The sequence below is a fragment of the Equus asinus genome, chromosome 1 (assembly GCF_041296235.1).
Source record: "Equus asinus isolate D_3611 breed Donkey chromosome 1, EquAss-T2T_v2, whole genome shotgun sequence".
Taxonomy (NCBI): Eukaryota; Metazoa; Chordata; class Mammalia; order Perissodactyla; family Equidae; genus Equus; species Equus asinus.
In genome coordinates this window covers 112,397,518-112,424,811 of record NC_091790.1, presented here as the reverse complement: position 1 = coordinate 112,424,811, position 27,294 = coordinate 112,397,518, and the positions used below count along the sequence as shown (strand labels likewise).

The window sequence follows — 27,294 nt, the reverse complement described above, 5'->3', positions numbered from 1 at the left end:
TACAACTCAACAACAAAAAAACACACACAACCCAATTAAAAAATGGGCAAAGGATCTGAATAGACATTTTTCCAGAGAAAATATACAGATGGCCAACAGGCATATGAAAAGATGTTCAACATCACTAATAATTAGGGAAACGCAAATCAAAACTACAATGAGACATCACCTCACATCCATCAGAATGGCTATTACTATAAAGACAAGAAACAACAAGTGTTGGAGAGGATGTGGGGAAAAGGGAACCCTCATACACCACTGGTGGGAATGTAAACTGGTGCAGCCACGGAAAACAGTATGGAGATTTCTCAAAAAGTTAAGAATAGAACTACCATATGATCTAGCTGTTCCGCTTCTACGTATTTATCCAAAGAACACAAAAACACTAATTTGAAAAGATATCTGCACCTCTATGTTCATTGCAGCATTATTCACAATAGCCAAGGCCTGGAAACAACCTAAGTGTCCATTCATGGATGAATGGATAAAGAAGATGTGGTATATATTTACAAGGAAATACTACTCAGCCATAAAAAAAGATGAAATATTGCCGTTTGCAACAACATGGATGGACTTTGAGGGTATTATGCAAAGTGAAATAAGTCAGATGGAGAGTACGATTTCACTCATATGTGGAAGATAAGCAACATCAACAATAACAAACACATAGATAGAGAGGTTAGATAGGTGGTTACCAGAGGGGAAGGGGGAGAGGGGAGGGCAAAGGGGTAAAAGGGCACATGTGTACAGTGACAGATGGCAACTAGACTTTGGGTGGTGAACATGATGTGGTCTACACAGAAATCAAACTATAATGATGCACACTTGAAATTTACATGATGTTATAAACCAATGTCACCTCAATAAAAAATTAATTAAAAAAAATACTGGGGAGAGGAGGAGTACAGTCATGAGTTGCTTAACAACGGGGATCTAGTCTGAGAAGTGCATCACTAGGCAATTTTGTTGTGTGAACATCATAGAGTGCAGTTACACAAACCCAGATGGTATAGCCTACTACACACCCACATGGTACCATCTTACGGGGCCACCGTCGTATATATGTTGACCGAAGCATCATTGTGCAGTGCATGACTGTATAAAAACCTAGACAGATCTTCACACAAATTGCTCAGCACGGGTCTTTAAGGACCCATTCCACTTTTAAGGAACTAAAACTGGAGATTGTCAATAATGCATTTCAGAGTACGGTTTGTGGAAGAAAGATAATCAGAATTCTAACCGTCCAGATCACAGAAATGGGCAGCGCCTTGCCTCCTGGTCCTCGATATAGTAAAATATTGGCAAATGAATGTGCATTTTAAATTTAAAAAGGAAAGGACAGAGCCCGGGATAGCTCAAAGCTTCACACTTGGGCAGCTGTGGAAGATGACAACACAATCACAAAAACGGAGAAGGGCAAAGGAGGAGCTTGCTGGTTTTGATGAAAGACGATGATGTCCTTTTAGATGTGTCTTAATCATTTAGACATTCCCACTACACTGTGCTGTGGCCAAAGGTATAGAAAGCAGCTCTTTTTTCTCTACCATTTTTCTTCCTTTTTCAAATAGATGAAACAAAAGTCCGTTGCACGGGTCAGAAAGCTCCAGTTTGTTATATTTAAAATGTTATTAAGTGCTTAAGATTTCACCTGAAAAGTCCCACGTGAAGAAACTACAGCATCCTCAAAGCCCATTCTGAGAAGGAAAAAGGACAATTTCCATTTTTGTAACATTTCTCTTCTTCAGACAGTCTGGACACCTAGCACATTAATTTTTATCTTTAAAAACTAATTTTTCTAGTGGAGTTAACTACAATCAAATGATTTACTTCAAGCGTCGTTATCTTGAAATCCAAGATTTTTCTTGTGCATTATAAAATAAACGATCAAAGTGAAATGGTTGAATATGTGCCTCCGACCAACCATAGTAATTCCTGTGCATACTATTCTGATTGAGGATAAAGAACAGTTTTTGGCCAACTGGGTTTGAAGAGGACAATCTCCTCTTCCTCTGCATTTCTGAAACTGGTGATGCAAGCGCTCCCGCCCTTTTCTGAGAACACACAGCTGACTCAGGCAGGCAGCTGCCACTATGAAGACAGCTCCAGCCCTGCACACTTCCCTGCCCGGGCGAGTGCCACCACGAAGATGAAGCTGGCAAACTGGTGCTGGCTCAGCTCAGCTGTCCTTGCTGCTTACGGTTTTTTGGTCGCAGCACACAGCGAAACAGAGGAAATTAAAGATGAAACAGCCAAGGACGCCTGCCCAGTGAGACTAGAAAGCAGAGGGAAATGCGAGGAGGGAGGTGAATGTCCCTGGCAGGTGAACCTGCCCCCACTGACTATTCAGCTCCCGAAGCAGTTTGGCAGGATCGAGGAGGTGTTCAAAGAAGTCCAGAACCTCAAGGAAATCGTAAATAGCCTGAAGAAATCTTGCCAAGACTGCAAACTACAGGCTGACGACAACCGAGACCCGGGCAGAAACGGACTGCTGTTACCCGGCACAGAAGCCCAGGGAGAGGCTGGGGACAACAGAGTGAGAGAACTAGAGAGCGAGGTAAACAGGCTGTCCTCTGACCTAAAGCATGCAAAGGAGGAGATCGACGGGCTCCAGGGCCGCCTGGAGAAGCTGAATCTCGTAAACATGAACAACATAGAAAATTATGTTGATAGAAAAGTGGCCAATCTAACATTTGTTGTCAACAGCTTGGATGGCAAATGTTCCTCTAAGTGTCCCAATCAAGAACAAATACAATCACGTCCAGGTATGTACAATAATGTTTTCTTATCATTTGTTCATGAATGTTATATAGCTAGACAATATCTATAAACAACCTGAGAAATAAGCTAAATAAATGACGGAGTAAATAAGTTAAGGCTTTTATGCAAAGTAGTACAGGAAAAACTAGTATCTTTGCAAATGTGACCACAGAAATGATGTAGGACCTAATTACAAAAATCATAATTAGTACTATCCATTACACTATCCATTACAAAGCACTTTCAATTTCCGAGATCTTATTTGCTGATGCCAGAGCTACAAATAACAGAAGTAGACAGAGAATTTCTTAATGTTTTAGTACATTTAACTTCTCTCTTCACTGAAGGATTTGAAAACAATAGAGATAAGGCACTGTTTGTGGCTGTGCTCTGATCATTGAAAATCAGTTTCTTGTGGTTGGCTGACAGCTCTTCTCACGTGGCCACAGAGACCTTTGGAACATTTTACTAGTAATCTGCAGTTCATAATCCCAAACATCTAGTGAAAATGAGAGATTTATAAATGGAATAAAAGCAGCTACATGGCTTCATGTGCATGCAAAACTTTTTGCTTTGAGACCTAGTGGCACAAAAACATTTTAAGGGGAGTTTTGGCATGCCTCTAAGGGAAAGAATACATTCTTACTTTTTTCTCTCTTTTACCTTAAACTAAAATTCAAGCAGATAAAAATAGAACCCATCCAGGATTATTTGAATTAACTTTAATAAATATATGTTAAAGACCACAAACCTTACTGCCGACTCTGTCCCAGATTGCTAGCTGTGGCACTGGTTCCCCCAAACCCTGGCTTTCCAGGTGAGCTCCTAGGACCACTGCCGCTGAGGGTCTTCCTGCACTTTGGAAAGCCATCTCTGCTTTAGGACCTCCACTCACCACGAGTGTAAGTGAAGGGACATGGTGCCTGGGGCAGAGATCACTTTCCTTTGCAACAAGCACCTCATGCATGCTCCATCCCCAGGGAACCTGCCAGCGCAGGTAGGTGGGGGTTTGAAGGACCACTGCTGCTAATACTCTCGGCAGCTTGTATCTCAATGTACCCTGCCCATTGCTAGGCAGAGGTTCATGTCTTAGGTGACTTCCCTGGGCGCACGTTAAAGTTGGTGCTGCATGGCAACTTGTAACGACAAGAACAAGATCCTATTGTCTATTTTTCTACTAAAAGTTTTGGGGAAAGTATCTGAATGTTTTGAGTTCTAAATACACATGAATAGATTTTCTTGTGCCTCAGAGTAGCTTACATTAAACTTATCTGGCACAAATTTTTAAGAAAATTATCTGGGAGTAAATATCTGTGTTTGATTCCTATAGAAACATCTTAACTGATTATTACATTTATCCTGAACATCATCCCCTGTCATTTCTTTCTGGAAACCAAACATGTAAAACACTGACTAAATACTTTCCTGGATAATAAATTCAGAATAAGAATATTGGTGTATTTTTTAAAAAAAATTGTTTTTACTTGAGCTTCTTTATTTCGTTGTCAGCAAGTAAAATAAACGCGAATGAATGATTGATGCTGTATATTAGAATTTCAATGCATCACTTGGAACGTGTCCTGTGTAATGTTCTGACAGTGGAGGCCACCTGCCCCTTTAGGTGAGAGGAAGTGGAAGCCTGTGCTCCCTCTGTGTGCACGGAATGCAGGCCCAGGAGGGTGGGGACCATCTGACTTTCGGAATCAAGGAATGCAGTAGTTACAAGAACAAGCTTTGCAGCCAGCCAGATCTGAGTTTGTGTCCTGGCTCTGCCTCTTAATGTTTTTGTGAACTTGACCAGGTCACTGATCCTCTTTGAGCCTAAATATTCTCCCCTTGCAGATTGGCAATAATACCTACATCATAAGGTTCATGTGCAGAGTAAGCGTGAAAATGTCACCAAGCCTTTGGCAGAATGTCTAGAACATATGGGTAGCCCTCACTAAATATTACTAAATAACTAAAACTATTACTTTTATTTCTTGTGGTTGTTTGTTGTCAATATTATTACTAACCAAGAGTGTGTTGGCGAGACTTGTCTGCTTTATGACACCAGGTTCTTGTTTTGAGGCCTTAAAAGCATTTGCTAAGCAGGTTCAAGTAAGTTTAGCAGAGCAGGGGTTCATTATTACTGTTGATTAAATTATTTCTGCTTTTGTACATGTAAAGAATTCTTCAGATGCATTGTTTTTATTAACGAAATCCAATGCCTTTCTTTTCTTCCCCCTTCAGTTCAACATCTAATATATAAAGATTGCTCTGACTACTACACAATAGGCAAAAGAAGCAGTGAGACCTACAGAGTTACACCTGATCCCAAAAACAGTAGCTTCGAAGTTTACTGTGACATGGAGACCATGGGGGGAGGCTGGACAGTGCTGCAGGCACGTCTCGATGGAAGCACCAACTTCACCAGGACATGGCGGGACTACAAAGTAGGCTTCGGAAACCTCAGAAGGGAATTTTGGCTGGGGAACGATAAAATTCATCTTCTGACCAAGAGTAAGGAAATGATTCTAAGAATAGATCTTGAAGACTTTAATGGGGTCAAACTCTATGCCTTGTATGATCAGTTTTATGTGGCCAATGAGTTTCTCAAATACCGCTTACACATTGGTAATTATAACGGCACAGCTGGAGACGCCTTACGTTTCAGTAAACATTACAACCATGATCTGAAGTTTTTCACCACCCCAGACAGAGACAATGATCGATATCCCTCTGGGAACTGTGGGCTTTACTACAGTTCGGGCTGGTGGTTTGATGCATGTCTTTCTGCAAACTTAAATGGCAAGTATTATCACCAAAAATACAGAGGTGTCCGCAATGGGATTTTCTGGGGCACCTGGCCTGGTATAAGCGAAGCTCACCCTGGGGGCTACAAGTCCTCTTTCAAAGAGGCCAAAATGATGATTAGACCCAAACACTTCAAGCCATAAATCATTAATGCTCATTCCTCTGAGTCTTCATATCTAACAGGGCAATTAATTCCTTCAGCACTTCAGAGTATGTGTCATACTCTTTTCCATAGCTAAAAACTTATCTCTGAGCAGTGGGTTCTTATACTACTCAGCATTTGAAATAAAGCTGAGAAATATACATTTTTAAGGAGTCTTTTCTTGCTGTTATACTGTTATCCAAATTATACTTGCAAGCAATTGAGAATATTGAGAATTGCACATTAGACTTATAATTCTCTTAATTTCCACGAATTGAAAAGTTTTCTATTATTTGTATTACACACTATGATTAAAAAATAATTGTTTATTCAGCAGACTAGATTTTACATAAGTAATCTGTATTTTGGCTGTGACTTAAACACATCTGAAGATATATCACTCTTTTTAGGCTATAAACACTTATTTGGGTATTTGCTTGTCTCTAAATACCCTAATCCTCATTCTGAGATAAACTTACTCAATTTATGGCATTTATTTTGGGTCAGGAAAGCCTACAGCATTTTAGTTCCCAGTCAAAGGGCAATACATATAATTAAACCTGTCTATGTACTAGTCATGAAATGTAAAATATTTGTCATGTAAAAGATTTTAAAATGTGGTAGCATAATGTCACTCCTAAAAGCATTCAGAAAATTAATTTAACCTTAGAGACCATGGTTTAAAGGTAATTTGTTCACAGTTTATAACTCTTTAGATGTTTGATGGTGAAAACTGTTTTAACACAAAAATTATCTTCCTCTGCTCTGTCTGCACACTAGTTCTTAATTCAAGGTTGCTCACTACTGCGTTACATTGCTGGTAGGCTTTCTGCTGGAGAGGCAGGTGTGGGTGGAGAATTCAGCATTTATTCATAGGCTATAACACTCTGAAGGCTGATTTTATATCCAAAGCAATAATATCATGAAGTGATTCACTTCATAGAAAGCTAAGTTTTATAGGACAATAGATAGATCTACTAATAAAAAACATGTGGATTTTGAAAATACATAGAACAGTAGTTGAAACATTATATATTTCAACCCTAACTGGTGTATTGCTTATTTTACTATCAGAAGATTCAAATATAGGTGTTTATTTTTTTACCAAACAAAAGTATCTGGAACTTTTATAATTCATTAATTAATTCTGGAATGCAAGTATATTAAAAAGATTATAAAAAATAATGTGTAAAATTTCATCACTGTAAAAAGGGATCATTTCAGAGAGAATAGTATTCTACTGCATGTTTAAAAAATGCTCTAGAATAATTTGAAATAATACACCATACTGTATGTGAGTCATAGAAAGGCATTAAATTTTTAACTTCTAGTGTCTTTTTCTAACACAGTAACCAAGTTTTCAAAATATATTCACAAAGATGTCTTTACTTATTATTTGAAAATGATTAAGGAGGATAGTTGCTTTAAGTAACAAGTTAATTTTTCAAATATTACCCTTATAGAAAATTTTAATCAAAAAGAAGCAAGACATTCTTTTAAAAATATATAACATACAAAGCTTTCAGGTAAACATGATGAAAATTAAGTTATTATGAATACTATTAAAATGTTAAAGCAAGAGAAATGCAAATAGAATTAAGTAATAACCAAAATGTAAAATATCATTGTAGATGTCAAACGCTACATATCTACTCAATAAGATACCAAACATAAATGTTGTAACTGATTTACTCTTTATTTCTCTCTCTTTTCTTTTTTTTAAAAAAAGACTAAGAAGATTTTGATATATACAACATATTTATTTCAGATAAGGGCATTTTCATTTATTATATATAATTATTAATATATGTATAAATTTAAGTAAATCTCTGTAATCAAAAATGGACTCATCAAAAAATATAGTTATAAAGAAAAATAGCTCACATAAAAAGTGTCCACTGATTTAATGGGAACCATGAGTCATTTCAGGAGAATTTGGCAAATAATTCATTAATCCATGAAAAAACTCAAAAGCTTGTCCTTTTATCTTTCCACCTTATTTCAAAGGATAAAAATTTTATTTTCCATTATACTTTTAAGGAACTTTTCTAATTAAAAATTCTGTCACATAGCAATTCCTTTTTAGAATCATCTCATGTTACTTAAATATATTTTAGGTTTTGATAATCTTTAACAAGTTGATGGAAATGAATTATATCTGAGTCTTTTGCTTTCACATAACTATTCACTAATATATGTTAATGTTCATAAATGTGGATTGACTATTAACAATATATTATTTTAGAGTCTTGTCTTCGTTCCATATTAATGGCTAATATTTGTTATTTTAACTAAGAATTTATTTCTGAGCCTTATCATTCTTGGAAAATATTGACTAAAATTCAGTCCTTAGAAATTCCAAGTGGACCTGATTCTCTCATTGCTGAGAAAAACAATCAGCTTTTTCTGATAAGCAGTAATGCTCCAAATGAATTAATGACATTTTCGTCCAATACATAAAGAGCTTAAATATACAAAGCATAAAAGATACCCTAGTAACAAAATTTGCTGGTCCTTATTTTTGCATGGCTACCCAAGGAAAGATTTTAAAGGTAAAAGTGATGGGTAATATGATCATGATAAGCTCTTGTTAGAATTCTTATTTTCATTTATGTATAAATAGATTTATGTTCCATGTGTTTTAAAAACCGTGTAAAATAAAAGATTTAATCTTCACATTTACTTACTTCTTCAATGTGGACACATTAAATATTATTGTTTATAAAATAATAATTATATATTTCCTCTTGTATGAAAAGTTGCATAATGTTTACCTAATCTAGACAATATCTTTGAAGACTTCGATGAGAACTATTTCATCAACAGGAAGACAGGCAAATACAGGAACTCCATTATCTTATTTCCCTCTACAATACTGTTGAAACATTTGAAATGCAAAAGTTTCAGTTTCATTTTGCAGCATTCAACTCCATCTCCTCTTTCTCTCTCGTTAATGTTGCTGCTCTGGTTCGGCCCTCATCAGCTCCTTAGGATAACGCAAACGCTTCCTAATAGCAGCCTGTGCCTCTGGTTTCAGTCTATTCCAATCCATCTTCCATGTCACTGCCAGAGGGATTATTCAAAAACATAATTCTGATCATGTTATTGTCCTGCCTAAAACCTTTCACAACTCCTCATTTCCATAAGGACAAGCTCCTGCATGAACTGGTTTCTGCCGACCCTTTCAGCATCCTTTTCCGCCACTACTCACACTCCTGCCATACTGAATGCCTTGTCGTTCTCCAACAAACCATGTTCTCTCTATTTTCATTACTTTGTATACACTGTTTCCTTGGCCTAGATAGAATGCCATCCCCAACTCCTGCTGGGTTTTGTCTTATCACCCATGATAAGAGCAGGGAGTCGGAGACAGATTTGCTAGGTTTGAATTTCAGCTCCACCATCACAAGCTGTGTAATCATGGGCAAGTCGCTTAATCTTACTGTTCATTGGTTCCTTCAGTTATAAAATAGGGATAACAATAGAATTTGCCTGATAGAGCTATTGAGGGGATTAAATGAGATAACACGTAAAGTACCTGGAACAAACATAGGCATTATTAGTAGTAGCCTCCTCCCCCTCCCCCTCCCCAGTTATCTCTTCTGGGTAGACTTCCCTGATGACATCAGGAGGGGTTTAGTACCTCTCCTCTTTGATCCTACGCTATCAATATATATACCTTATTATATATTACATTATTTAATAATTGTCTAGGTTCTACCCTGAAATCAATCTGTCTGGCTAGGATGTAAAGGAAATTTGAGACGTACTGTAGAACTGGGTACAGAATAGTGGCAAACTTTTAGAAGGGGCTCTGGGAACACACCCCAGGGACATGCCAGGCAGAGGGGTACAGCTGCACTGGGCTGAAGGGCACAGGCCTGTTCTACCTGGCTGAGTTCCTAAAGAAAAGAAGAATTTTTCATACTTCTTATACTCTATCGTAATTTTGAAATTAATTTTAATCATAAAATATTCATGAATGCTTTAATTTTTAAAAAATTTACTGATTAGACTAAAACATCTCTGCAAACCAGCTTCGCTTCCAATCTCATCCCTCTCCCCAGAGGTAACAGGCGGAGTTGGCTGAATCCAAATCAATTACATTCTGTGCATTGCCAAGTTGCAACATCCGCTGAATCATAGTCTTTCCAGGTTTCTTTCTTTTATTGATTGGAAAAAGTTGGAAGTAAGAATTCAAACAAGGGAAATTGGGCAGACTTGGAGAACTCAGATTCCCCGGAATTCCCAAATGTGACTGAGCCTCCCCTGCTCCTTAAAGTGGTCCCTCCCCACGTTTGATGAGTCTCTTCTTGTTGGAAGACGCAGTTGCTTTCTCTCCCGAGGGAGGGATCTTAATTCTCCTTTAGGCTCCTTCATCCCACTCCTTAGCATCTCCAGGGCATGTCCTAATGTCAATTACAAAGTCAAAGTAGAGGAGAAGACTTTGCACGACTTTGCTACCTTATATCAACAAAAAGCTGGGGAATATATGTGGAGGCAGATTTTGAGGTTGCTTGACCAAGGAAGGAAAAACAGAATTGTATTTATGACTGAATTTATTGATATAGGTATATTTAACAGGAATTCTGGATTCAATGGGCTAGCTTGAACAGATGAATTTGGTTCTAATAGTTTGCTCGATTAGTTAACACAAACCTAACTTCAACAGCAGTCCATGCTAATTAAAGTTGAGAAGCCAGAAATGTCATGGACCTAAAAGACTTATGGAGATAGAAATGTCAGAGTGGATTTGCTTGTAATTCATTCAACAAGCGTTTATTGAGTGTGTTCCATGTGCCAGGCAGGCCTCTAGGAGGCCAGAGGTATATTAGTGGCCAAAAGACACAAAACCCTACACTCAGGAAGTTTATATTTTATCAGAGGAGATGAATAAATAAACAACGTATGATAAATGCCACTAAAATTAAACAGGGTGAGGGAGATAAGGAGTACCAGAGGAGGGGGTGCTGGAGGTCTGGGGAGACCTCTCTGAGGAGGTGACATTTGGAAAAAATCCAAAAAGATGAGAGAATGAGCCAGGCAGCAATCTGGGAGAAGCTTGTTCCAAGCAAAGGGCGGATCAAAGGCTTGGCATGATTTAGGGTCAGCAAGGAGGCCAGTGCAGGAAAAGCAGACAGTCTCGGGGGAGGGGGTTTAAGAGATGAGATCAGAGAGCGCTTTGGGAGTTGGGGTTGAACAAGGGATGGGGGCAGGGGGCTGCCAGATCATCTGGACCTGTAAGTCATGGTAAGGATTTCGCCTGAGTAGGTAAGAGCCATAATGGTTCTGATCAGGAGATACGTGATCTGATCCGGTTTTTAAAGAATCACTCTTTGTTGTTGAGTGGGGCATAGACTGCCCGGAGACAAAGATGGATGGAAGCATGCACACTGGTTTGACAGTGTTTGCACTAATCTTGGAGAGAGATGATGAAAGCATGCACTGTGGTGGTTGCAGTAAAGTACACCTTTAAGGTAGAGCTGACGAAATTCGCTGATCAAAGATCAGGGGTGGATAGTGAAAAGATTAGAAGTGTCACAGAAAATGACAGGATTTTAGCCTAAGCAACTTTGACTGATAGAGTGGCCGTGAACTGCGATGGGGAGGACTCTGGGGGGAGCCCGTCTGGAAAGTGTGTGTGGGGCCGGGTAAGGGCTGGGGTGAGCAGCTTTGAATACTATAAGTTCAGATATCTATTAGACATCCAAGTGGATGACATCTGAATCTTAGTGTGACATTCAGGGAAGACATCTAGGGTTTAGAAATACATTTGAGAGTTGCTAGAATATAGATGGTAACAAATCCATAGGACCAGATGAGATAACCTCCTAAATAAGTGTGCAGCATATGGAGCAAAGACTTTCACAGAAGGAGCTGGAGCTAAGGAGGAGTCAGCACAGTTTCCACCCTGTAACTGTGCCATTCGAAAGGTCCCAGGACTAATTCCTTATGGAGAGGGCAGAGATTTATTCTCACTGGAACAGATACTTTCTCTAGATTCTTTTAGATTTGGATTTGCTTTTTCCTTGCTTCTGCCAGCAACAGTATTTTGTTGAGTTAGTAGATGTCTTAAAAGCCATTACGGTAATCCACAAATCATTGCTCTGGACTTAGGAAGTCACTTCACAGTGAAGAGGGGAGCCGATGACCTATTGAAGCCTCAGATATTGCATCTTCTGGGAGACAGCACCTATGAGGTTGGAGTGTTGTCATGCAGGATACAGTGTGTGTATGTGTGTGAGTGTTATGTGTGTGTACATATGCAGATAGTAAAAGAAATATAAACTAGGCCACAGACCAAAAAAATTCTCATTTGTTAACAGCACACTGCCCAAATTTGAGGAAGCATGTATGGTCATTTGAAATCATTAGGGTACTAGTTTGCTATGATAATAAACCTTTAGTCAAGCAGAGACTAGTTTTACTGCTTTCCTCTTTATTCTAGAGACATTAATGAACTTAAAACTTGTTTCTTTCACAAATATTTTTGAAGTTATTCAAGTTAGAGGTAACCTAAATCTTTTATTTCTGACAGCTTTCAAATGGCTGGAATGGGTATACTTGAATCTGACTGGCAGTTTTCACTTAATGTTGGGTCCAGTGGCAGGCGGAAATGAGTGGGTCCTCTGCACATGGGTAGGTTTCCTTTGTGGTATACACGCACACACATGACACATGTACTTATAGGATACACATACGTGCTTATGTGTGCTATTGGTAATACATATGCTGTAATACACAAACAAAGTCTGCCCATTGAAAGAAAATAGATACGCAGCTCTTACATGTAGTGAAAGGTTAATACAACAAAAATCACCATGGGCCAATAGCTAGCTTATTTTAAGCAATGTTTTATAAAATAGATTGCCATAAATAGAACTTTAGTTTCTTGAAATCCCCTGTGGCATACTCTATGCTATTAATACTGCTGTTTTTCTTTGAACTGTTCCTTAAGCACCTCTCGTCTCCTTCACAACCCCACAGCATGCCTCCTACCACTTTGCTTTCTACTCCTGGACAACTTCTCTGTCAGGTCAGCAGCCTACTGTCCTCATGCTCATATTCAGTTCTGCCTCTGCACCGTGGCTCACCTAAAGTCCCAGGGGTAAATCAAAATTAAAACTATGATCTAGCTAATGTGATCAGGATCTTCCTAGACATCAGATGGTCTCTCAAAAAGATCTGTATTATTTTATTAGCCATTTTTAGAAGGAAATCTACACTATACCTCTGAAAATATATACTCTTCTTTTGAAGGCAAAAAAAAATGTTTTAAATTAAATAGCCTTTTTTGTCTTGGCCCCTTAAAATAACTGATATTGCATTTTATATTTATTATTTTAATCCAATAAATATTTATCATTTGCCTACTCTGTTGGTATAGCATGGTAATATATGCTTATCAAAGTATTTTGAATAGGATTTTTTCCAAATAATAACTTCTTAAACTCTCCAAATCTGAGTTGAATCTCTGCATTCAAGAGTTTCTGTGAGTAATTAAGGATGATACTGTTTAAGACAAGTTGCTTCTCTATCACAAAAGGTCTCATACAAAAGTTCAGCATATTTGGGATCACGCAGAATCTGGAAACTTGTTCAGTTTCTATCTCTGGAAATTGCCTGTCTCATCTTCTACAAGAAGCAGATAATTTGTGCTTATGCTGTGAAAGTTTATCAAAAAGGGCCCACAAAATTATTTGCTTACATTTATTTCTCACTCAGTAATGTCAGTATCACGGGTTTTTTTTCAGTTAATCTAAGTAACCTATTTTAATTTTTGTTTAGAGATTCTTGCTTCTAAATATTAATAATGATAAGCAGCTGTTACTTTCTGAGTGCCAACCATGTGCTGGACATTTCCTAGGAGCATTTCTAATGTTATCTCTGCTTGCTATGACTAATACTGCATTAAGGAGTAATGTTTTACGCTCATTAAAACCTTCCCTGAAAAAACCAACCAACCACTGTTATCTACAAGCTGTTTATCATGTGTGGACCATTGTTCATTTTTGGTTTTCTTGACTTTTTGGGCGTATTTCTCATGAAATGGACTAATTTTCCCCAATAAAATTACCTATGGTAATCCCATGATGAAAGTGACACAAAGAAAAGCTCCACATCACCACCGCTCTGACTTTGTGTGACTTCCCACTATAAAGTGGAAAATGATTCCAATTAAATCTCAGTTTAGAGTGAAACATCTCTTTTTGAGTCTTAGCAAATCAATTACATAACATTCTGTTAACAGGAGATATTTCAAAAATGAATATATTTTCAAGTACATTAATGTCCCTACTTAACCTAGTGGTTAAAAAATTATTTTCTTCCAGCAGCTAAGTCAGAGTTTATAACAACTCTGACAGGAAAGGCATACAAGTTTCTATGCTCTCCAAACACTATTTTACTCCCATGGTTACATGGCAGAATTCACTGATGAAAACATTCTGCTTAAGTACAAAGCACTTTGTAAGTTCTTTGGAAGCTGAATGATTTCTCATGTAAATGCCAAAGTTCTCAATTTCATTTGTTGCATAAAATAATTCTTTTAAAATGTGAATATTATTTACAAATGAATGGTGTTGGTGATGGCTACTTTTTTTATTTCTAGCTTATTTCAAGTAAAATTTTTGTCTTTATCTGATCAAGCCAATGATAAAAAGTCTAGAGAGGCTCTGATGACACGGGTAATTATGGAAGTTGGACAAGATGACCAATACTTTTATGATGAATGTGGGTTGATATTTAACATGCTAAACTTCTAGAGTAGAGGTTCTCAAACTGTGTCCCCAGCGACCCTCAGGTTTTGCAGACATACTTCACGAATGCCAAGGAAGCAGGGTAGGGGAAGAAGCCAGGAAAATGTATGATGGTGAAACACTGTTCACCTAGAATAGTTCTGCTTTTATTTAGATCTTGGGGCTCCCTTCAATTTCACTTAAAGAAAAGGTTTTGTTTCCAAAAAATATTTGAAAATCATTGCCTCCCCATTGCATATCCCTTTGGGGGCTCAGCTAGCAAAAATAAAACCGGAATAGAGGCATGATGGTTCTAACTTGGTATGATATTTCTAAGCATTTAAATCTCTGAGAATTTAGGTGGACTTGATGCGGAAAATGAATTGGGAAACTTGTAAGAAATTTCTCCTCTTTAAGCGTGCCTTATAAAATAGTGATTCAGCAGTGTGATTATGTTGGTGGCGGCGTTACTAATCACTGTGTACATTCATCCCATTGAAAAGGGCATGGTAACGTGCACGACAGTGAGCTAACTGATGGTTTGCACGGAATATCAAGAAGAATAGCGTAGGCTTCCTGCTTTCAAAGTTCCTAAAGCCACTATAGATTAGCTTAAAAAACAGGAAAGAAAATAATAAGTGGCACAAGGTAAGTGCAAGTGTTACTGCACAAAAATGGGGTTGTCCTACCCAATGTGCATAAATACGCCAATTAACCAATGACATCAGTTTTATTCTGTGAGATGGATCCACAGGGAGATGGGGGCGTGTGTCCTCAGATCTGACTCTCCAACTCAGGATCTGGGGTGCAATTTACGAGGTTAGGGAGAACAGGCTGGCATGAGGAAATGCTGGTGGGACAGGTTTTAATTGGTGGGTTTCCAGCATTTATGGCAAGGTTCTAAACATTTATGATGAGGTTCTAAACATTTATGGTGAGGTGGGGACGGAATTTTAACACCGGATCTTCCTGGATGACAGACCTCTTGCTTCTGAGAAGAGTCCGGCTTTTAAGTTCCGGTCAGGTCCTGGTCCTTTGGTTCCGTGGGGGGGAGAATCTTTGGTTCCACAATCATTTCATGTCAAGATTTCTTCTTCAGCACGTGCTCTGGCTACGCGACTTTGCAAATTTTCTGAAAGACAATTCTTTTTTTTTTTCTTCTTTTTATTTCTTTTAAAAGATTGTCACCTGAGCTAGCATCTGTTGCAAATCTTCCTTCTTTTCTTCTTCGTCTCCCCAGATCCCCTTGGTAAGTAGTTGTATATTCTAGTTGTAGGTCTTTCTGGTTGTGGCATGTGGGACACCGCCTCAGCATGGCTTGATGAGTGGTGCTGTGTCCGCGCCCAGGATCCAAACTGGTGAAACCCTGGGCTGTCGAAGCAGAGCACGCAAACCTAACCACTCAGGCATGGGGCCAACCCCTGAAAGACAATTCTTAATCAATCTGTGGATAAACCATGGGGTCAGTTGAACTGGCCCCAGAGGGCCTGTGGTTACACAAGCACCATGCAGAAAGGGTACAACAACAGAAGTGACAGCACTTTGTCAGGAAGTGAGATGCTTCAAGAAAAAGGTGGGATCTGAGCTGTCCTTGAAAGATGGGTAGAATTCTGAAGCACAGGATGGGGAGGAGAGCACTCCTGGGCAGGGTGTAGGATGAGCGAAGGCGTCAGCAGGTCGGAAAATCAGGAACTAGTTAGGGAAACAACAATACGTCTGGTTTGGCTGGAGCATGGGGTATGTGGCAGGGGACAGCAACAAAAGGAAGAAAGGAATGGTGGATCAGACTGTAGATGCATTTGACTGTAAGGTCAAGGAGGTGACACTTAATCCTTATAATGGGTGAGAAAAAAAATCAAACCTCATATCTACAATCTCCCCTGGCTGCTTATTGATTGCTCAGTTCTGTGCCTGGGCTGTGAGGTGATGACGGATACTGGGTGGGAAGGAAAACTGGAAGGAACTCTGAAGCCTGTTTTACAAAACAATCCAGCGATATCAAGGAGAAGATGGGTGGAGATACAGAGTGGGAAAAAGTCAGCCTGGGGTGGGGGCACAAATTTCTGGAGGAGTGTTTAAGGAGGAGCGGGGAGGGGTGGTATGAGAGAGGCATCTGCTGTGATGAGGAATTTGGGGAAGTTTTGCTGCATGATGTGTTGCGGAACTCCCTCCTGTGTTCCTGAAGCACCTTTCAGTACAGTCACATTGCCTTCCAAGCATGTCTGGAGGCAGATCTGTGTTTCTGTTTGGCTGTGGTGAGACGGGTTTTAAGGTGGGAGAGAGACGGCTCAGTTTTATTCAGTTCACAAACTATCTGTTGAGAGCATAGGGTTTCCCCAGCAGTTCCTCAGGGGGCTTGGGGCAGTGGTGCTGGTGGTGACAGCAGATGTGAAGCTGGGAGAACAAAGGACCTTCACCTCTGCATCCTTCACCTCTACATCCACCACATCCAAATCCCTTTCACATATTGCCCTTCTGTGTAAGATTTCCACTGGAAAAAAGCGATAAAAGCCGTTTAAAAAGAGGGTGAAAACCACCATGGTAGGCAGTAAGGTGCCCCTGAAGGATGGTAAGCTGAGAAAGGTACCATTAGCGTCAAGTGCGGCTCAGAGAATGTAAATAACTTGCTGACGGCTGCATGACTGCTACATGTGGAGCTAGAACAAAGACCCATTTTGACTGAACCACTCCCTGCCCCACCAATCAGAGATTTTCTTTCCAAACCATTAAGATTTAAGATATTTTCAGCCTGTTTATTCTTAGATGTAGGCTTTACAGACAGCAAAATTCCTATCTTCTTAATCTGAGGTCGAGGTCCAGTAATTCTTATACCCACTTATTTCATTGCCCTTGATGCCACCCAGGTATTCCTGCTTGCCTCCACCTGGGGATGTATGGGCTGGAAATATGAAAAGAACTTTTGCATCAGAAGATAATGGATTTGGCATTAGGTTCTAAGCTTGTTGCTGGCATCTCCTTTCTGTTTCCGCTTACACCAACATACATGCCAGATGGAACAAAGGTTAAAATATAATGACTCAAACTGTCAATGTACTAGGAGAAAACACAGGAGACCATTTATGATCTCAGAGTAACAAAGGTCTTCTTAAGTAGGACACAAAATCGCAAGGTTGTGAAAGGAACGATCAATAAGTTTAAGCATGTACAAAAATAAATTTCCACATGGAGAAAAACGCCTTACGCAAACTCAAAAGAAATCCAACAAACTGAGGGAAAGATTTTTGCAATGCATATTACACAGAAAGGCTTACTTTCTAAATGTATAAAGAGTTTCTATGACTCAAAAGAAAAAAACTACACAACAAAAAAATGGAAAAAATGATGTGAACAGAATTCACAAAAGAGGAAGTACAAATGGCTCTTTGGATTAGTCATGCTTCTCGCTTCTGTAAAGCTGATGCTCTAAGGTCTGCCCTCCATGCCCACGCCAGGCACGCCTTGTTTGAGACAGCCTGATAATACGCCTGAGTCACCTTGCCCAGGCTTCCTGCCTCCCTCATTGCCTCCCTCCCCGCAACAGCACTGAGGGGAGTCCTCCTTGTGCGGGCACATTTTCCAAACGGAAACAAACCAATCCAGACACCACACCCTAGACTATCTCCTTTATCAAGCTCTCACCCTCAGGCCACTGTACAACTGCCCTAATCATCCCAACACCAGGTGCCAAACATCTTCTAAGACCCAGAGCTAATCCTGGGCCTGCTACCCTGCCTCACCCATTTCTCCCCGGGGAAACCACCATAAACGCTCTTGCCCACAGTTCCTCCTTCTCCCTTTGCCTTCTCACCAGCCCTGGTGCTTCCTCAGGTGACCCCCTCCATAGCACGGCATGCTCCTGTAGGGGAGGAAGACATTTCCTCTACCCTCTCTGGGTTCGTCTGGCTGGAGAACAAATTAAATTCACATGAGACAGAATAGCAGGAGAAAATTAAACAAAGCTTTATAACATGTATACATGGGAGAGGTGAAGGCAAGCTAAGCAACTCGCCAAAATGGCTGAAGCCCCCACCTTAAATATCATCTTCAGCTAACGACAAAGGAGGATGTTGGGGGTGGAGGGGGAATCGATCTTGGGAGATTACCACACAAGTACAGTAAACAAATGCAGATTTAAGTCCTTGCCTTTGGCATTGATTAAGAGTTTCTAGAGATAAGGTCATCCCCCTCTTTTTCCTGGTACAGAGAGGGAGGCACCTTTACAGATGGAGATTTCCTTTACAATGTAAATGTCTCCTAACAAAGGGCAAGCAAGTTCCACCCCGCAGTTGCTTTCCTATCTGCAGTTTATTAAAAGTAACCAGCCCCAAATAATCCTCATGCCAAAGAGACATATCTTGGGGTGGCCAATTCCAGGTCCCCACACTCTCCTGTTTTAGGAACTGTGAGCCATAAACTATCATTTCAATGGCAATTGTCTCCTGATATGTTGGCCTTCCTATAACTTACATTTTCTACTAACTTACTATATTTTAAAAGACTTAAACATATGAAAAAAGCTCTACTCCACTCATTTGAAGATAAATGTAAATAAAGACTATGATAACATTTTTCCCCCGACCACCATGACAAAGGTCCAAAAGTTAGACAGCACACAGTACTGGTGTGAGAAGAGAGACATTCATTTATTGTTGGTGGGAACATAAGCTATTACAACCTCTATGGAGAGAACTTTGGCAATAAAAACAAAATTTTAAAATACACAAACTTGATCCGGCAATTCTACTTTTGAGTATATATTCAAAAGAATTGAAAGTAGGATCTCGAAGAGATATTTGTACACCATGTTCATAGCAGCATTATTCATAACAGCCAAGAGGTAGAAGCAACCAGGGGTCCATCAATGGATGAATGGATAAACCAAATGTGGTGTATACATGCAATGAGATATTATTCCATCTTAAAAAGGAAGGAGATGCTGTCACATGCTACAGCATGGATGAATCGTGAAGGCATTATGCTAAGTAAAATAAGTCAATCACAAAAAGACAAAAACTGTAAGATTCCACTTCTCTGAGGTCCCTAGAGTAGTCAAATTCATAGAGACAGAAAGTAGAATGGTGGTTGCCAGGAGCTGGGGGGAGGGGGAATGGAGAGTTGTTGTTTAAGGGGACAGAATTTCAGTTTTGCAAGATGAAAAAGTTTTGGAGATGGATTGCACAGCAACATGACTATACTTCACACCACTGAACTGTACACTTAAAAATGACTAAGATGGCATATTTTTTGTTAAGCGTATTTTTCTACAATTGAAATTTTTTAAGTGAGCAAACTCATTGATCCAGTAATCCCACTACTAGGAATTTGTTGTTTTAACATTATTCCAGTGTACAATGATGCATGCATAAGGTCACTGACTCTGTCATTGTCCGTAATAGAAGATTGGAAATGACCTAAATGTCTCATAATATGCTCCATCCATGTACTGAAATACTATGCAAACATTAAAAAGAATACAGAAATTGTATACATGCATAAAAAAAGCAAGTATGTATATTACACTACCACTTGCTTGTTTGTGCAGAGACTTCTGTAAGGCTATGTCTAAGAGACTGTTAATAAGGGTTGTCTCTGGGGAGGGAAACTGCAGATTGTGAGATGGGGTGAGAGGCTGGCTTACTTTTCACTGTGTTCTATTCTCTGCCTTTTGACTTTTGTACTATGGCATATTTTACGTATTAAAAAATAGTTTAAAATTTTAAAAAACCTAACCTCCTGGCTGAAAAAACTTTATTATCTGGCTCTCTGATACTCTTCTCTAACTCCCTAGTCTGGCCTGTATATCACTACTTGACCATTGAGACCCTCATCTTGCTTGCCTAATGAAAACTATAATGATTGCCTTGTTCTAGCTGACTTTTCCAGTGTTCACTACTGCTGACTCATTTACTGATGTTACTGTGAATCCAGTTACTGGATACCCAAATTTCCAATCCTACTCCATTCTGCTTTATTCCCCAAAGAATCTACCCAACAGACAAGAGTACCTTCCCCCATCCACCTATATATAATAGATTTTAATTGAAAAAGGCATTATTTATTTTAATTCTTAAGCTTCTATCTTTAGTGCCTAATACATTCAAATAGTTCTTGGATTACTAAAGGTACTATGTTTCTCAAGATGCACACTGTCTACTCAGAGCCACAAGCTTTCAAAAGCCAACTTTCTTTCTCTCTCAAGAACTTTCTTTCTCAAAGGAGAAAACAATACCATTAAGTATTTCTCTTAATCTTAATTTTACAAAGCACTATCTGTTCATAGTGACTATTAAAAAAATAGTATCTGAGTTTAGATTATTATTTTTAATATTTAATCAACTTGCTACAACAGTAGCTAAAGAATAAATGAAGAATAAAGAGGTAATTAAAACTTTATTAAATATATAATGAAAAATAAACATAGCAGGGCTGGCCCCTTGGCCTAGTGGTTAAGTTTAGTATGCTCTTCTTCGGTGGCCCAGGTTCGGTTCCCAGGTGCAGACCTACACTATTCATCAGCAGCCACGCTGTGGCAGTGACCCATATACAAAATAGAGGAAGACTGGCACAGATGTCAGCTCAGGGCGAATCTTCCTCAGCAATAAACAAATAAAATAAAAGAGCGAATAGAATAAACATTTTTAAAAAACCACGCACACAGAGGCACACACACATACGCAAACTAGGTCCTCAATACATCAGTAAAGGAAGTGAAAAAGAGAAAGCAAGATCGAGGAAAATTAACCACACAGATGAGGGGACAGATGAGCTGCCAAGGGGAGGGCTGCTGCCCCATTTTCCCCCAGCTCCTTCCCATGAGTCTGGCATGAGGTCGATAATCTCACAGACAGGAGGTAGAAAAACCACCAATTCCTCTCTGTTTCCAATTTTCAACACTCTTCTGACTCCCACTTGCCACTGACCACAGCCTGTTTGGACAGCAGAGTTTTCTGACAACACCCCAGGTTACCAGCCAGAATCAACCATCAGGTTTTTCCTTTTGAAGGCACCAGTGTGTGGATACCCTAACATGGGACCTTCTTTCTTCTTCCCCTGAACTCTTCTGCAGTGTGTACTTTTACTGATTGAATTTAGGGGTGTTAATCTACTTTGCAAAGTGGAACATGGCTTGTATTCTTATAAGCCTAATATAATATCTTTAATCTTTCTAAACAGATATGAAGCATGTCGATACCCCAAACTTGTTTAAGTACATTCCAGGCACGTGCCAAGGGCTTTGTCCATAATGGAAAGATTTTTATACTTCCACCTTATTGTCAGAGTGAAAGAAAAAACTTAATGGGAAAAATGGAACCTATCTGTGTTGTTTAAAAAATTATCAGTCTGTTTAAAGTTTCTTGAAAGCCAAACAAAATCTTGAAACATTATTCTTGCAAGGCTGCCTGGAAGTCTGATGGAAAAGTGAAAACATGCCAACAATAGCAAGACTTGTAGAAAGACCGTACAAAGAAGTTTAGTAGATTTTTAACGCAGATCCTCTAAGTACAGCTATTAGTGAGATGTGATAACTAAGAAAAGGATAGGGAAACTACAGAGAAATATTTAGAGAGTTAAATATTTATCTTTATTTTTCTCTTTTAATATACAGTTTACTTAAAAAATCAATTTGTAAAATCCTAAAATAGTAGTGTTTAAAGGTGTGAATGACAAGTGAATAATGTCAGGTAAAACACGTGCTAAGGTAGGAGACAGGAGACTGGGTTCCATGCCTGGCTCTGTATCTGCCCAGATGAGCAACCTAGAGCCTCTCTCAATCTTTCAGAATCTTTAAGATGGAAAGAACCATATCGCAAAATTCCTATTCCTCATGGATTCACTATCAGAATTAAATTACATGCTTGAAACCACATTGACTGTAAGCTCCTTGAAGGTGGGGATCTTACATTTTCATCTTTGTAACCAGTTACTTGATTAATTAATTCATGTATGAAAGAAACAGAAAACGTTTTCATTCTTTAAAAACATTCTAAATTTCATTAGGGATTATCTCAAGAAACTCATCAGGAACTCTATAGAAGGTCCAGCCTAGAAAATGAAGGAAGTTTTAGTAGCATGAGAAAATCACCAATATTTTCTGTAATTGATTTAAAATTTTTATTAAAAATTTCAGAATTTATTTAATGTTACCAGCCTCAAGAGAACAAAATGTATAAAAAATAATTATCTTTTGAACCTGTGAATATCCCAGCAAAAGAAATAATTTTCAAAGTAGGGAATTAGGCAAACGATGGCAACATCTTTTTATAAATACACAGTGGTAGACTGAGCTGTTAAATATACATGAGGCGATTGGCAACCCTTTCAGAAAGTGATCTGAATCTATCAGGAACCTGCTGTGTCTATACCTCCAGCCCAGGGACTTCCCCGTAAGCTCAAGATCCACATGCTGGACCTTCCCCTCAGACCCACTGCTTCTTCTGAATTCTCTGTCACTTACAGTACCATGATGCAGCCACTTTTCTAAATCAGAGACCCAAGCATCAATTTAGACTCTCCTCTCCCTCACTGCCACGCCTCCACCCATTCAGACACTAAGTCAGCATTTTATACTTCCTTAATATCTTTCCTACATGTATTCTCTTTTCTCATTGCCCCTGCGTTGGTTGTCTCTCTTCGCATCTTATCTTGATCACTGAAATGGCATTCTAATTGGTGATATGGCAGGAATGGAAAAGAGACAAATTCACAGATATTCAAGAGACAGAACCAACTGACAGACTATAGGAGAATAACGAATTTATTTCTGAGCATGTTTATTTTGAGGTACCTTGGGGTCACCGAGGTGAAGCTATTCCAACTATGTGCACATACTTGGAATGTGGGCAAGGCATGTGGGCAAAGCTGAAGGATAGAAAAGTAGGTCCACAGTGGATGGCATGGATGGGGATGAATATCCCCTCTCACATACTACTGCCTCCAAAAAGTTTTTTCCAGATCATCTCATCCCACAGTGACTGTTCCTTCCACTCAATTTTTTTTTTTTAAAGATTTTATTTTTTCCTTTTTCTCCCCAAAGCCCCCCGGTACATAGTTGTATATTCTTCATTGTGGGTCCTTCTAGTTGTGGCATGTGGGACGCTGCCTCAGCATGGTTTGATGAGCAGTGCCATGTCCGCACCCAGGATTCGAACCAACGAAACACTGGGCCGCCTGCAGTAGAGTGTGCGAACTTAACCACTCGGCCACTGGGCCAGCCCCACTTCCACTCAATTTTAATAATACTGTTAGCACCTTCCAGATTCACAACCACATACTGCCTCTTGTGATATTTAACATTTCAAGTTTCTTTTTCCCAAATTAAGCTTCTACAGAATAGTAACCTTTTATATGCTTTATGCTTACGAATGCCCCATGGTGTCTAGGGCTAAGCAGCACACATGAGGCGCTCAAAACAAAGGAGGAGTGGAAGGGATAAATTTGATTTCAGTAGCTTTAATAACAATGATAATAAACATCTCCTAACGCAGAGCCTGGCACATAGCGGGTGCTGAGTTAATATCTGTCAAATGGATGAAAACGTAATGTCTCCCAATACTCTTGAAATGCTTCGTGACGTCTCGATTCTTTTCAAATCTGACATGCAACTAAAACTTGGACACAAATATATTTATTGCACATTTTGTAGGAAGTCCAACAGTTCATAGTTTCGCACATAACCTGTTTCTGTGAAAAGGTCACATAGCAACAAGGCACATCCATCTTTGTCTACTCACCCACAATACTTGCATACTCCCACACTCTACTTTTACAGAATTTCGTATTCTACACCGATTCACACTTTAACTTCCTGAGTGCTTCCTCCCACATGCTCCTGTGCTACGTTTGCTCCACCCCTTGGCTAAGTCAGATCAGAGACTTAACAACGACCGGCACAAGAATTATTTTCAGGAAATGAAGAGAAAGGAGGAGACAACTGGCGAGATAATTTCATGTTTTGATTTTGACTCTTGGCCTTCAGACAAGAATAGTTTTATGGCTTCCAATCTTGGAAAAGTTCAACATCTGACACACTGACATCTGACACCTGAGGTCACACTTATAAATCAGTGCTACTTTACATAACCACGTACAGATAGAAGTAGAAAGCCTAACTTGGGGAATACCACGAAAGCTATAACTTATATTAAGCTTGGCTGAGTGACAGCATCTAACACGATGCTTTGAACAAAGAAGTACACAAACTCTTTGTTGAAAGAATGTTGTTTTTAACCACATGAGGAACTTGGAAAACAAAGCTGTTTTATACTATATATTTACTGCTTGTCTGTGTGCAAGGTCTTGAGCCAGTGCTGTATAGGATACAAATAAAGCAACACACTGCTGTGGTATTGGATGAAAAGGGTTATTACGATCCTCAGAGTGTATGAATCTCTTTGGAAAATCATTTGAAGGTGTCCACTAAAGCTGAATAGAAACCTAGACTATGGCACAGTAAACCCACTCCTAGGCATACACCCAAGAGAAATGAATTCATAAGTATAAGGCATGCAGAAGAATGATCACGGAACTTTATTCATAAACTTCCCAAACAGGAAACAACCCAAATCTCCAAACAGAAGAGAATACAAGCAAATTATGGTATATTTATACAATAGAATACTTCACAGCAATAAAAAATAATTGAACTAATGCCATATACAATGTTATGAATGAATCTCACAGATACAATGATGAGCAAAACAAGCCAGACACAAAGCAAAACATACTGTATGATTCCATTTATATGATGTTTAAGAAGAGGCAAAACTAGTATATAGTAATAAGCAGACTAGTGGTTAACTTTGGTGGGAGCAAAGACTAGGAGGTCTCAAGGGAGATATCTGGGTTGCAGAAAATTTATCTTGATCTGGGTAGGAATATGGCAGGAATGGAGAAGAGATATTTAAAGGAGATTAACTCTCAAACTGACGAAGAGAATACAGGAGGAGAATTAAGATAGGGAGAAGAATGATGAACTCAGTTCCGAACCTGTTGGTCACAGGCACATGTAAAAGAATCACCGAGCTGCACGGTGAATGTTATTGCACACTGAATATTAGTGTACGTGGAGTGCCAGTTCTCACAGTTAGGCAGTGATGACAGAGTTAGGATCAAGTGTCCACCATTAACCCACACAGTCCATTGATGAAAATCACGTGGCCTAGTTACCAAGCATTACTTTGAATATCCATCCAAAGTGTGAATTAACACGGCATAGTTCCTGCCTTGTTAGGTCTTACTGCTTAATGTGATCATAACGTCAGTGGGGAATTCTAAATTTTCTACGCAAAATATTTTATGATGAGAAGATATTCAACAAATAGCTGTTAATGACCTAGTTCCAAGTGACAGGTACAGCCTACAAGTGCTCTAAGAGTTGAGAAGTTGGAGAAACCATCGTGAGCTGGTGGCTCAAAGTTTCTCGAAGGACATGGGAATTGAGCCAGACTCTGAAAGGTTAGGAACAGAAGCAGGGGTTGCAAAGTGTGGCCTATACTAAAAGTTTATTTGATTTGTTAGCTCAAATGGTACAGACTTTCAAGAAGCAATGCGATTAGGAAGATTTGTTGACAGCAACGACCTTGTATCATGCTTTGTGAATATGTGCTGGTTTCCTAGGCATCTGAATATAGGAGAGTCCCTGCTAAGGGAAGAACATAAAGAGCAGATCAACAGAAGGTCTAAGTGAATTATTAGGTTCAAAAATAGTTTGGGTCCAAATTGCAGAGTGCCATGCACACCACACTGAACACATTCTGCAGCCAGTAATAGACGAGAGCACGACATCCATGTTTTGCAACTCAGTAGTGCTGGGCCAATTGTGCGACTAGCATTAATAACAATGAAGGCTGCAAGCAGCTTCTGGTTCTTTGAATGTGATGCCAAACATCTGGACCTGGAAGTGAATTTCTAACCGCTTTCTTTCAGGTGACATCTGAACTCTTGCTATTTGGCAGACACAGCTTCCATTTAGACACCTAAAGGAGGACAGCTTCTACAATATAGGCTAAAAAACTGTAAGATGCGTAAATCTTAGAGGAATGCTAAAAGAATTAGAAAATAAAGCTATAGATACCAATTACAAACAATCTCAGTGGTGTTTATTACGGAAATAAAGTTGTTTGAAGCTAATAATTCATTCTTCAAGATATTGCTGGCTTGAGGAAGAGTACAGCAATTTTACTCAGTGATTTTACACTATTCAAAGGGTAGGTAAGACAGTTCTTTGCCACTATCCACTTCATCAAGGGCTGGTCATAGTTGATTAATAACCATAATTTGTACACACATGTATATTGACAGATTCTCGAAATATTTAATAAATTGTTACGTTGAAGGTCAATAACCAGAAGTTGTCCTAAGTTCTCCTTTGACGTTACAAAACAAACTCTCGTGCTTCTTTATCTGTGGCTTGACTATAATTTTCTTATTAGCATAACCTTTGGTAGAAATAAACTCTAGTTCAGCCTTATTTTTTATTTGATAGAATTATTAAAGGTAGTGGTATAAAAGTAGAAATCCTACCGCAAACTGGGCTATATAATGGATTTTAGCAGAAATAGAGAACCCTGACCACTTAAAAATATTAAGACTAGAGATATGAACTCGTGGTTACAAATACATAAAGATATATATAGAAAGAGATATAAATTCATGTGGACAAATATATTGCTGCATCTATTTCCTAGCTGAGTCTGCTGAGAGGACTTGGAAGCAATGATAGACCAGTAGCAATGAGCATACCCAGAACTGAGATCTCAGTCTTCAAATATCATTCTCCACTAAAAGGAACCAAGGACCTTTGAGATCCTTTGAGAGATGGCTGGTTCCAGGAATGGAGCAATGAAAATGCAAAATGAG

The 27,294-nt window shown here is 39.0% G+C and overlaps 2 protein-coding genes across 4 annotated transcripts in view; one reads left to right on the top strand and one right to left on the bottom strand.

The window, feature by feature from the left end:
* Positions 1-27,294, bottom strand: part of CCDC146 (coiled-coil domain containing 146) — a 115,231-nt gene that overhangs the window by 67,558 nt on the left and 20,379 nt on the right. The gene's annotated exons all lie outside the window — the stretch shown is intronic.
* Positions 2,054-8,374, top strand: FGL2 (fibrinogen like 2). The gene is made up of 2 exons (XM_014850487.3): positions 2,054-2,765; positions 4,993-8,374. Exons 1-2 carry the CDS (start codon positions 2,150-2,152, stop codon positions 5,697-5,699), a joined length of 1,323 nt encoding a protein of 440 aa, XP_014705973.1. The 5' UTR covers positions 2,054-2,149; the 3' UTR covers positions 5,700-8,374.

What these genes read in the sequence shown, in the direction of transcription:
- FGL2 (XM_014850487.3), top strand. Translation starts at nt 2,150, where the DNA reads ATGAAGCTGGCAAACTGGTGCTGGCTCAGCTCAGCTGTCCTTGCTGCT. An exon ending in ACAAATACAATCACGTCCAG is followed by an intron (nt 2,766 to 4,992) that starts GTATGTACAATA and finishes TTCCCCCTTCAG; the next exon opens with TTCAACATCTAATATATAAA.